The following is a 12,055-nucleotide window of genomic DNA, read 5'->3' as shown; positions in this document are numbered from 1 at the left end:
TTAATGTTACTACAAGCTTACTAATGTTCAAACCTACTTTGAAAGCTATAAGTTTTGTTTAGTATGGCGGTTGTTTATTTATACATAAACACTTTTTGTATAAATGTATAACATCAGCAATTATGCCATGAACCTAAACTAAAAAGTGAGATATCAAATAACTAAGTGTTATCAAAGTTGACCAGCAGATGGCAATCCTGCTCTGGCAATAGGTTTGAATGTTTTGGAAATTGTGTAATCATCTTCATCTATTTATACGTTGCCACAGATTTCTGCGAAGTCAAACAGACGGTAAAAGAAATCCTACAAACAAAAACAATTAATGAATAGAAACAGAACAATGAAGACTGACTGAGAAAGTGCAGGCGTGAGACTGCTGTGACAATAGGTGCTAGAGGGAAAGATGGTAACTGGACAGGTGGAGACAGAATAAGATATAGTAGAGGTGGGATTTGAGACAGCACTTGACTGGATGTTGGAGGGAGTCTGGATAAGCAGAGTAGGAAGTTTGTAAAAGGGGATCTCTCAGGAGACGATTTGGAGGCTGAGGTGAGGGGTGAAGTGAGGGAGTAAGGAGTGTTTCTCTTCTGAGGGCAGGTCAGATGCAGATATAGAACAGAGCTAACAAAGAGTATATTATAATGAGAATAGAGATGTATGAATGAGGGGGCGCTGTTTGTGAGGAAAAGTACCTTGAATTGGCCTGTGGCATTACAGGGAAGTAGTGATGGAATGTAAAAGAGCCAAAGCATTTATCAGGGATCGATTGGTGTAGGTAAGGCCACGATGGGTGTAGGTAAGGCGGGATGCAGTCAATTTACCTCCAATCCCGACATCAATTGACCGATGGTCAAAATCCTGACATTTAAAATACCGACAAGGTCAAAATACCGACATGTAAAATGCCGACATGAGTTTTTCATGATTTTTTAATTGAAACTGACTTGTTCATACTTTACAATCCCAGTGGACCTGGAGGGGGAATATAATAGTGTGCCGAGCGCAGCGAGACACTGTGCCCGAAGCAAGGCGAGCGCAGCGAGCCATGCGAGGGGACGCGGTACACTTATATGGTGTCCATGTCGACCTATGTTGACATACACAAAAAACAATGAAAAAATGCATGTCGGTATTTTGACCTGTCGGCATTTTACATGTCGGTATTTTGACCTTGTCTGTATTTTAAAAGTCGGTATTTTGTCCATGTCGGGATTTTGACCTTGTCAGGATTTTGACCGTCGGTCCATTGCTGTCGGGATTTCGACCGTCTGTATTTTGATTGGAGGTATTTCATGCCGATCCCGGTAAGGCCAAACAGGAACATGTTGCAGTAGCAAAACTGAAAACTGGATTAGATCCTTGATAACATAAAATTCTAAATTAAAAAAGGGGCATATTCTGATATGTTTGGAAAGGGTAGGTGACTAAACAGTGAAAAGGATTTTATATGTGGAGTGAAAGGGAACAAAGAGGGGATGCAACTAAATTGCCTGCAGTCGGGATCCCGGTGGTCAGGATATAGATGCCAGAATCCCAACTTCTGACAATGCCGCCAGCCAGAATCCCGGATCACATGGGCTATTCCCACTCGTGTGTGTCCACAACACCCATAGAGTGGGAATAGAACCTGTGACCAGCGAAGCGAGCCACCAAGCCTGCAGCAAGGCAAGTACAGCGAGCCCACAAGGGGTCTCTCTGCGCTCGCCCCGCTGCCGACATACTGACGGCCGGGATGCAGTCGTTTGTATACTGACGGCCAGCATTCCGACCGTCGGTAATTCATACTGATCCCACAAAGAGGTACTGGCAAGAGGCTAATGGGGGTAAGTGACACTGGGGGAAAAGAAAGATAAAGCTTAACTTTGGACATACTGAGCTTCAAGTAAATTTGGGGCATTCTGCATATACAGTAGATAGGAAAGAGTCAAGAACATGGCTTTCATATTCTCTCAACACATATTGGAAACATAGGAGATTATGGGCAATATGTAATAGCCTGCGAGGTGCAGGCTGTCCGGCAATATCTGCATAGCTGCCTGTATTTTTAGAGTGGCAATCATTTACAAGGCAAAACCAGGTCGGTTTTGCTATGTAAAGGATTGCTGCTTTAAAAATATGGGTGGGTTCGCAGAAATTCTAGAACACCCTGTACCTCGCAGGCTATTACATATTTCCCTCTGTGTCAGATTAGAGACACTGGAGGAGTATTCAAAAACTTAGGTGGTGGACCAGTAGCATAGAGTGCAGCAAATGGAAAAGGAGTGATCGGTGTGCAGGAGTAGAGGGTGGTTCACTTTACATATAGCAGAACAGTAGTCATGGACAATTCATATGGAGGAAAAGCCCCTCAAGCTAGCTGTGAGAAGATCATTGGTCACTATGCTAAGGGCAGTATGGCGGAGTGTAGAGGGGAGGGGTAAACCCTAGGCGCTGCACATAGCACAATCCAGGTGCGTAGGTGGAAACATGTACAATGAATAGAGTCTAAATAATGACTCAATAGACAACAATATGTAGGTAGTTTCTAGTGATGGATTTAATGCAATGCTCTCAATATAGTCATCTGTAAACAAAGTGCAACGGCAGAAAGAAGAGACGGCGCAGTTCCCACTGATTGCAGAGGGGTAAGAAGGACGATGGCCTCAGTTTGCGATAACAGAGGTATGTTGGAGCCGTTTAGGGGTGGAAAGAGGCCAGGGATCCCCGTCTTTGGATGAAGATTTCCTGGCCTCTACGATGGGCGGCTTGCACGTCCCCATGGGTGCCACAAACCACCCTATGATAAGTCAGTGATCAGATGCCTGTGATTCCAAGAATCAGGCCAGATCACTACTGCAGCAGGAGGTGTCTACTTGTAATAGCCGCCTCCTGCTGCATTACCATACAGCGCTATCACTGCTGCTTCTAAGTAAGAAGCAGCGATAACCACTCCAACCACATCTGAATCAGGACCATGGAGACAGAATATAAACACTGGTTAACCAATTATAAACTTCAGAACCCTGTGTATCAGCACCCAACTGCATCTTTATAACGTACAATGTGGGTTAAATACTTCATATTAGCCACAAGTACAGTAGCTAATGCTAAATGTAGTGTAAATTAAAAAACAAGCTATTGCCCCTGAAGTCTATTGTCAGACAAACTGGGTCTTGAATTATTTTTACAAGACTTGTTTATTGAAATGCGATCCCAGTTACTCATTGAAATTTTATGAAATAGAAAAAAACCAAAACCCCATTCTTATACCAACTAATCGTTATTATGTCAGAATGAACAACCTTAGTAAATGAATTACATTGAGTAAAGTGATCTTCTGCATATATTTACTTCTAATGATTATGAGGTTTCACTTAATTTTATATATCCATAAACATTTCAAACCTGTAAGAGTGAGATCATCGTCTTCTATAATCTGCTCCTCTGCTACGTCCAGGGAGTTCTCAGTGATCATGTCATTTGGTTCATCAACACAGCTTAACCCGGAATAACTGTGCAGTAAATCTGCATTTGGAATGTGCTCCACGATGACAGCAGGAAAGATGGAAAGGTCATCAAGCTGTAGGTAGAGTAACACAAATCATTCATTTCAAGTCATAAATATTCTGAGCATGCATGCATGTAGAAAAAAAAAAAGCTTTACTTTGTAATAAGCCGCCTAAATAGTAACATACACATTAATTAGCGTGTCTATATAAAACTGTGTTTTTCCCACACTCCAGTGCATGTTTGGCAGGATTCAGAATCATTAGTACCATATATAAATGAAAGCAATCCCTACTAAAGTATATGACAATTATAATTAACAAAGGTGTTCTGTGGCCAAATAAAAAGCATGAGTCTGTGAGTGAAGTGGTTTTATGCAGGTTACTTCTATCATCTGTAATAATTCACAACAGATGGTGCACTTACAACATATAAAACAAATGCTTCTAATGCTGAAGTGAGGACATCAGATCCATAGATCAGGCATTCCCAACCACGGTCCTCAAGGCACACCAACAGTGCAGGTTTTAGTGATATCCAGGCTGCAGCACAGATGGCTAAATCAAAATAACTGAGCTACTAATTAAGTCACCTGTGCTGAAGCCTGGATATCACTTAAACCTGCACTGTTATACCCCTTTTCCACTAGCTCAAAAAACACGGGTAAATGCACAGGGGCGCGTATTTACCCGTGTTTTTTGCAAGTGGAAAAGGGTCCCCCCACAAAAACCCGGATCAAGTAACCCGTGAATCCTACCCGGGTAAATACCTGGGTAGGACACGGGAATGATCCGGGTAGGGTTGTAGTGTAAACGGAAGCCGCGTCGATGCGACACGGCTCCCGTTTACACTGTATGAAAGGGCGGCGCTGGGAGATCACATGTGCCGCCCCTGCCGCGTCACCAACCCGGCAATATGCTGGGTTGGTGACTGCTGATGGGAAAGGGGTCTGAGCACGGGCCGCAGCCGGGTAGCACCCATGTCAGGCTCCCGGTTGCGACTCGTGCTCATAGGTGGAAAAGGGGTATAAGTGTGCCTTGAGGACTGCCATAGATTATAAGCAATGACATCAGAACTGGATGCTTATTTAAATATTACTTAAAAGTGTATATACATATTGCGATAGAAACAAGTTAGGTAGCGCTAGTTAGCAACCTGTTCCTCTGGATCCTCCCAATTCTAAATCCATCTATACTTCTAAAGGTCAGCTTCTCTCCTATAGGTTTAAGGGACTAATTCAAGGTCGATTGCAAAGCAAAATCTTCCTCTAATGGGCAAAACCATGTTGCACTGCAGGTGGGGCAGATATAACAGAGAGAGAGTTACATTTGGGTGGGTTATATTGTTTCTGTGCAGGGTAAATACTGGCTGCTTTATTTTTACATTGCAATTTAGATTTCAGTTTGAACACACCACACCCAAATCTAACTCTCTCTGCACATGTTATATCTGCCTCCCCTGCAGTGCACATGGTTTTGCCCATTAGAGGAAGATTTTGCGATCAACCTTGAATTAGGCCCTAAATACTTGTGTATAAAATCAACTAATTTCAGTCAACAGTAGTAGTTTAATAATCATTTTTTTCTAGTTTGTAAATAGGGTTGCTTCCTAGTTTCTTTTCTCTTTGTATTGTTAAAGTTCAAGAAGGCGTTTCAATGCTCAGCATGGCCACAAGTGACTGTTGATCGGACAGGTTCCCCGGCAACATGTGTCCACAAACACTGCAGATTTTTCTTGACAGCTGGTGCAGGTGAGCAGAAAAATCTGTCATGTTAATGTCCCCTACTAATTCTCTGCAATGTGCTCATTCTCATACAATCACAGAGTATTGAATTGCTCCCAAAGACTGATTAAGATTTGTAGGCAGTGAAAAAAATTAGGGTAGAATTGTACGCTAATGCAAAAAGTGTTCAACTGGCCCACCAGTATCTAAAGAAAGACCTGCATTACATGCTCTCCACTTTATGATCTGGACTTAGATTTGGATACCAGTCTGTCTGTGACCCGAAAAATATACTTTTCCACACCAGATGAAAGTGTCGGAAATTAGAATTTGATGTACTTTTCACTTTCAGCCCACTGCACATAGGGAGAAGGAATGGGATTGATTAGCGTACGTGCAGTACAGTAGGGCACAAAGCAAACAAGTAAATAACACCCCTTAGGGATACATCTGGTTTTGACACACAACTATATTTAATATACAGTGGGGGAGAAGTATGAAGCAGTTAAAAGAGTGGAGAAATAAGTCAGTGGTGAAATTGCCCATGGCAACTTGTCCACTGGCTCACTTCTCCACTTTTTTCACTGCTTCATACATCTCCATCTTTTAGGAAGTGCATCTTTGCGGGTCCCATAGGTCAAGTGCAAGTTTTCAAGTTGATGATGATGGCTATAGTTCTGTGTCAGAATAAACTATACAACAGATTTCAGGTTTTGTAATCTTCAGATACAGCAAAATACAGTCTTAGAAATGCAATTTTCCATATATACGACAAATCATAAACTTACATTTGTCTAAACTAGAGACTCTACTATCTTATCCCATAGACTCTATTTATTTTTATTTTATTTATTACCAGTTATTTATATAGCGCACACATATTCCGCAGCGCTTTACAGAGAATATTTGCTCATTCACATCAGTCCCAGCCCCAGTGGAGCTTACAATCTATATTCCCTATCACATTCACGCTAGGGTTAATTTTGTTGGGAGCCAATTAACCTACCAATATATTTTTGCATTGTGGGAGGAAACCGGAGCACCCGGAAGAAACCCACGCAAGTACGGGGAGAATATACAAACTCCACACAGTTAGAGCCATGGTGGGAATCGAACCCATGACCTCAGTGCTGTGAGGCACTCTTTCAATCCTCTTCCTCATAGCTTAGCGCTGTCACATGCAACGTGAATTTGCGGTAAGGGTGAAGTAACCCAGGAGGTCATGTAATGTTGGAACTTAAAATATATGTTTGAAAGCATGCTACAACTTGCCTCACTACACTATTATTGGCCAGACAGCAAACAAACATATGGAATAAAAACTGCAATCAGTAATAAAAAAGCTAATGTCATTTTACAGTTTGTTCTGATATGGAAGAAAATCATCTTGATTAGATATTGGATAGGGTAGTTGTAGGTTGCATACACAATACAATCAGACTGGGCTATTGCTAAAATTGTCCATCAGCACCTGAACACATTGCGGAGATTGTTACCCACGCCTTGTAAAAATTCATATTTTTCGCCAACAGTTTGGCGAGAAGCCAGATTGTAATGGGCCGCCTTACGGGATATTTGAAGCATTGCAATACAATGTTCACTGGCACATCATATGCATGAGCCCTAAAGTGGGATAACTGAAACATAAAATAGAAGGATACTGTATACATGTGGGAGGCAGCGGTTCATTACAACCCCTTCAAGTTGAAATGTTACACAGTACGGCATAATGAACATTAATAACATTACATATATTAACCTGTATATTTCTTTATACAAGAAAATAGATGTGATGGTAACAAAATCACAAATATACACAATCGTACACATTTTATGTTATAAAGTATAAACAGCAAGGATGGCTTATTGTCCCTGTGTTCCAAGCAGAAGATGAAAGTCATTCTCCCAAAAAGGACAGAGGAGAAGCACACAGACAAAACAGTAGTGGCAGAACTGAGGAGTACCAGGGGAACATGGCACATAGGCCATCTATACACCAAGCAGTCTAATCACTAGGATTTATTATCATTTATGTAAAAAGTTTCAAACTTTCCCACAGAACGGAAGGGGGCAGTAACAGATATCCTCCATGGAGGTGAAGGAACAGTGTACAGAAGAGTACAGGCTTCCCACTTCACACATCATGTAGATGGCCACTATGATATTTTCATTTACTTATTTTAACCGCAACAAACTTTATTTTTTTATTTGCCATTTTATAACACTTTAACAATTTAGCAAGAGGCAAATGAAATTGGCTGGAGCTTTGTCATGGGTTTCAAACTATAATCAAACAAGAGTATACAAAAAGTTGAAAACAGATGACTGGCTTGGCAAGAATACAAAACTCTGTTCTGGAGAAAAGAAAACGATGCTGACCTCATAATGCTGAGTATGTGGAATGCTAAGAAGGGCCAAATGTAGAAGGAGGAAGAGAGATCTAAGGCGCAGTTTGGCCAGCAGTTGTGTGTGTTGTCAGAACACAGGGTAATAGTAACAAGCACTGCTGGGAAAACATTCAGTAAGAAGGGGTGTGATTCTCTCACGCCTGCTGGCCTGTGCCCGCACCAATGACCAGCCCGTTTATTGGGGATATTGAAAACAGATGTACAGATTCAGTAAAGAGTCTTATTTTTTTTTACAAATATTCTATATAATATTAATAGTGGGGCTGTAGAGTTGAAGGCAAATCCGTTTCACAGGCGGATCTTGCGCATTACCGCACTGCGTGTGCTGTGGAGCCGAGTGTATGTATCTACGGGTGATGCCAAGTCATATACAACTCACTCACATCTCCACTTATGCCTGACGTGGTGTAACTGGGAGGTGACAGGATGTTCACATGTAAGCTGGGTTTAGCGAGTGTGGGTTGAAGGTTAGCTGTCAAAATTAAGGGCTGTACACAAAAATACACCTGTTGCAGATAGAGCTATTGCACCAAAGACAAGGCTGGCGCAAATGCACACTGACAATGAGGACAGCCATGAAACTGCTATGTCCCCATGGATTGGGGCAACACATACAATCTGCATACATATGCATATACGGATTTAGTTCTGCATGCGCAATACTGGGGCAATGCCAGTCGTCTTCATTTCATCTCTGCATCAGCCGCAGGACAAATAGTAAATGTATATCTGCCCAGGAAGAGTAGGCTACTACATATTAATGAAATAGTAGTTACAAAACAGGTTTAGCCTCTAGTTAATATCACATTCTATTATATAATTAAATTACAAAAATACTCTTTAATTTAAAGCATTTGCTTAATAACAAGTAAAAAAATGATTCATGATATAAGATACACCTGTGAGAGGCCACATGGCTGATTAGCACTTTGTCTAACAAGCGCTTCATCAAGATGATAGAAAATCCATTGCAATCCAAGGAAAGGTTATTGAAAGACAGTGAGAAGCATCAGTCAGGAGAAGGCTATAAGAACATATTAAAAATACACTGGGGCAGATGTATGAACCTGGAGAAGGCATAAGGAAGTGATAAAGCAGTGATAAGCGCAAAGTGATAAACCCACCACCCAGTCATCTCCTAACTGTCAATTTGCATATTGGAGCTGATTGGCTGGTGTGTTTATCACCTTGCACATATCACTGGTTTATCACTTCCTTATTCCTTCTCCAGGTTAATACATCTGCCCCAATGTTCTATGCTGGCATTATAAAGTAACTGGGAAAACATGGAACCATTGTGGTGGCACTTATTCCGAAAGCCACTAAATCACCCATAGCAACGCGGACATTCATGGTAGAAGAGATGGGAAAACAATAGCCGGGGGACTTCCTATATCTGTACCTTGCCTGCAGGTGGCAAAATATAAAACTTTTTTTTGTGTTTTTTTTTTTTTTTAAACCTACTCATGTGAAACCTGTTCTATTCTATATGGGTCTGGTAATAGGACTGTAACGTGAATTAATCAGTATACTGTGGGAAAATAAATTCTGACAATTCATTGCACAGACCAGTAAATCATTGTACAGCAAAGGAAACAAATGTCAGGATCTGCCCACTCACCGGTGACGTGGGATGATCACCTGAGTAAAGGAGAGTAACAAAGGCTCAGCTCTCAGAGTAAACGTATTCAAGGATGGGCAAGGGTCTTGGGTGTGTCTATAAGTGCAGATTACATACTGCCCCTGGCTATCGGGCAGATCAGTCACAGCTTTATCTGTTTGGGAGGGGTCTCTCATGCTCCATCTATACAGATTACATGACCAGATCATCATTTCAGACTATAAGCACCAGTACTGCTGTGTGATCAGATCATTGAATACACAGACTCAGCTCAGACATTGATAAAGAAACATTCAGACAATGAGCGTCGTTTCTGAAGAACATTCTGAATGTACAGACACAATTAGTTTGAAGATTCTCCTGATCCCAAGTGACAGTTACAAGAACGCCAGCTTGCCACCCCGACATCCACACAAAGGGAAACTCCAACCCAACACTGCCCCTCACACTTATTTCTGTTTCATACTTTAAAGATTATTCCTATGTCATGGACCATTACTCTGGTAACCTCCACATAGCTCTTTACACCGGGGGAAACCAGACAGTCAGCATGCCGACTGACGGGGACTATTTTCACTCATGGGTGTTCACGACACCCATAGAGTGGGAATAGAACCTGTGGTGAGCGCAGCAAGCCCGCAAGGGGCTTCGTTGTGCTCGCCCTACCCTCGCCAACAACCTAAACACCAGGATCCGGTCACCCATACCCAACCCTTACATTTTTGTTTATCATCCAGAATGGATATTTTAATTGCTTTATAATAGAAAAGTACATTATTTATACCACTACTGTCCCTTGATTGTGAATAGCTGCAATAATGGAGAATAACGTAACTGTTCGATGCTTTACGCTCTTTATTATCCTGGAATTCATTCTCTTGATTAACAAGTAAACTATGGGGCAGATGCAGATTATGAATGAAAGCTGGCAAGGCTGCACAAGAGAAGCGTTCACAGATATAATACAGTAGATTCACCACTATGCAGAGCTGTGTGCGTCTCCAGACAGAAAGAGAAACGCATAAACTCGGGGGTGGTATGACAAGCCCACATCCACAATATCTACATAGACAGAATGTCAACACTGTGTGTCTACATTTGGCACGTTGACCATATGATCCTTCATCCTAACCCTAACATTGTAACATTCTGACAACTGTCATGCTGAATGCTGACTTTTTTACTCCATACCCAGAAACTCAACTCCTAAAACAGCAAGGTACACGTCCTCATAGACACTTCTTTTATTTCTATATATAACTAGTTAAGTATACTTAACTTCTTATGTATGATTCTTTTATCTGAGGTTGACGAAGACGATATATCTGTAATAAAGAACAGCAAGGTACCATCCATTTTCACTGACTGTTTCATACTGTTAAATGGTTGCATCACATTGTCACTTTAAATCCCAGTTATGTCCCCAATAAACTTACTAGAGAGGAGGAGGCCCATGTGCAGACTCCGTCTGGCCCCCTCCTCTCTTCCTGGCAGCGCTGTATACTCTAGGCATTGGGGTTATTAGTGGACCCTAGCGCTGACCCAGAGTCTCGTGCACAGATCTCCAGGAAAATGGTGCAGCAGCCATTATCTCAGCGATTTCTGTGGTGCGCACGCGCAAAATGATCGGGAAATTGCCACCATGCCATTTTTCTTGTGATTTCTACAGCACTGCTGCCGCCAATGCGGGACTTCAGAGGTTAAGTATTGAAAATAATGGGTGCAGGGTGTGCGGTGTGGTCCCCCCTGGACCCCGGGTGCACCACACACCATGCACCCATTATAAATACACCAGTGTACTAGGGATATACTAGGCCTATCTTAGCATAGATAAATCAAATGTCCCTTGAAAGTCATCTCTACTCCAAACCTAGTGAAACTGGGCCTGGTCATAGATGTTGTAAACATGCCATGTAAATGTTAGTTACATAGAAAAGCATGTTTGTAGTGGATATAAAATATAACAAAATGGCAAACGTTATAATACAATGCTTGCATAGAATGTTTACCTCCTCCACTATAATTGTTATATGTTTTCTTTATTATTTCAGTTTGTTTATTTTATTATATAGAATACATTGTGAAGTAATATTGTAAGTAATTCAAGAATTACTTCAGAGACCACAAGGCCATTTAGTCCCAACACAGCAGTTTCTACAGCACTTCCTTATTCTGTGGACTCAGCATCTCAGATGCTGTTTGTAGATGAGGCAGTATAAGTCTTTTATAGTCAAGATGGGTACACAGCTGAACGATCCACCGATTTTGTGACAGCCTATACGATTTAGTATTATATCACATTAGAATACGCATGGTACAGTGACACAATATGTTGTTGCAGTATGGCACACTGGGGGTCATTCCGAGTTGATCGTAGCTGTGCATAATTTTGCACAGCTACGATCAACTTTCCTGACATGCGGGGGGACGCCCAGCACGGGGCTAACCCGCCTAACATGTCAATCCGGCCCCCCTCGTAGAAGTGCAAAGGCATCGCACAGCGGCGATGCCTTTGCACTTCAGGAGTAGCTCCCGACCAGCGCAGCTTTAGCGTGCTGGCCGGGAGCTACTCCTCGCTCCCTGGTCCGCAGCGACTGCGTATGACGTCATGCAGCCGCTGCGGCTCGCCCCCCGTTCGGTCCGGCCACGCCTGCGTTGGCCGGACCGCGCCTACAAAACGGCGGCCAAACGCAGCCGTTTTGCCCCCTCCCACCCATCGATCGCCGCTGCCTGTCAATCAGGCAGAGGCAATCGCTGCCCTGCTACGGCCGTCCCACGTGCGCAGGCGCACAAAGGCGCATGCGCAGCAGGGACCCG

General features: G+C 42.4%; 1 protein-coding gene across 4 annotated transcripts in view; it reads right to left on the bottom strand.

Moving 5' to 3' along the window:
- The window catches only part of ELF1 (E74 like ETS transcription factor 1), a 293,243-nt gene that overhangs the window by 35,595 nt on the left and 245,593 nt on the right, over positions 1-12,055 (bottom strand). For all 4 annotated transcript variants that reach the window (XM_063952879.1, XM_063952880.1, XM_063952881.1 and 1 more), the window contains exon 3: positions 3,385-3,559. In XM_063952879.1, the coding sequence (XP_063808949.1) occupies positions 3,385-3,559 (175 nt within the window). The remainder of the gene's footprint in view (positions 1-3,384; positions 3,560-12,055) is intronic.

The sequence above is a fragment of the Pseudophryne corroboree genome, chromosome 2 (genome assembly GCF_028390025.1).
Source record: "Pseudophryne corroboree isolate aPseCor3 chromosome 2, aPseCor3.hap2, whole genome shotgun sequence".
NCBI classification, from domain to species: domain Eukaryota; kingdom Metazoa; phylum Chordata; class Amphibia; order Anura; family Myobatrachidae; genus Pseudophryne; species Pseudophryne corroboree.
Note: the sequence above shows the minus strand (reverse complement) of the source record. Positions and strands in the feature narration are given on the sequence as shown.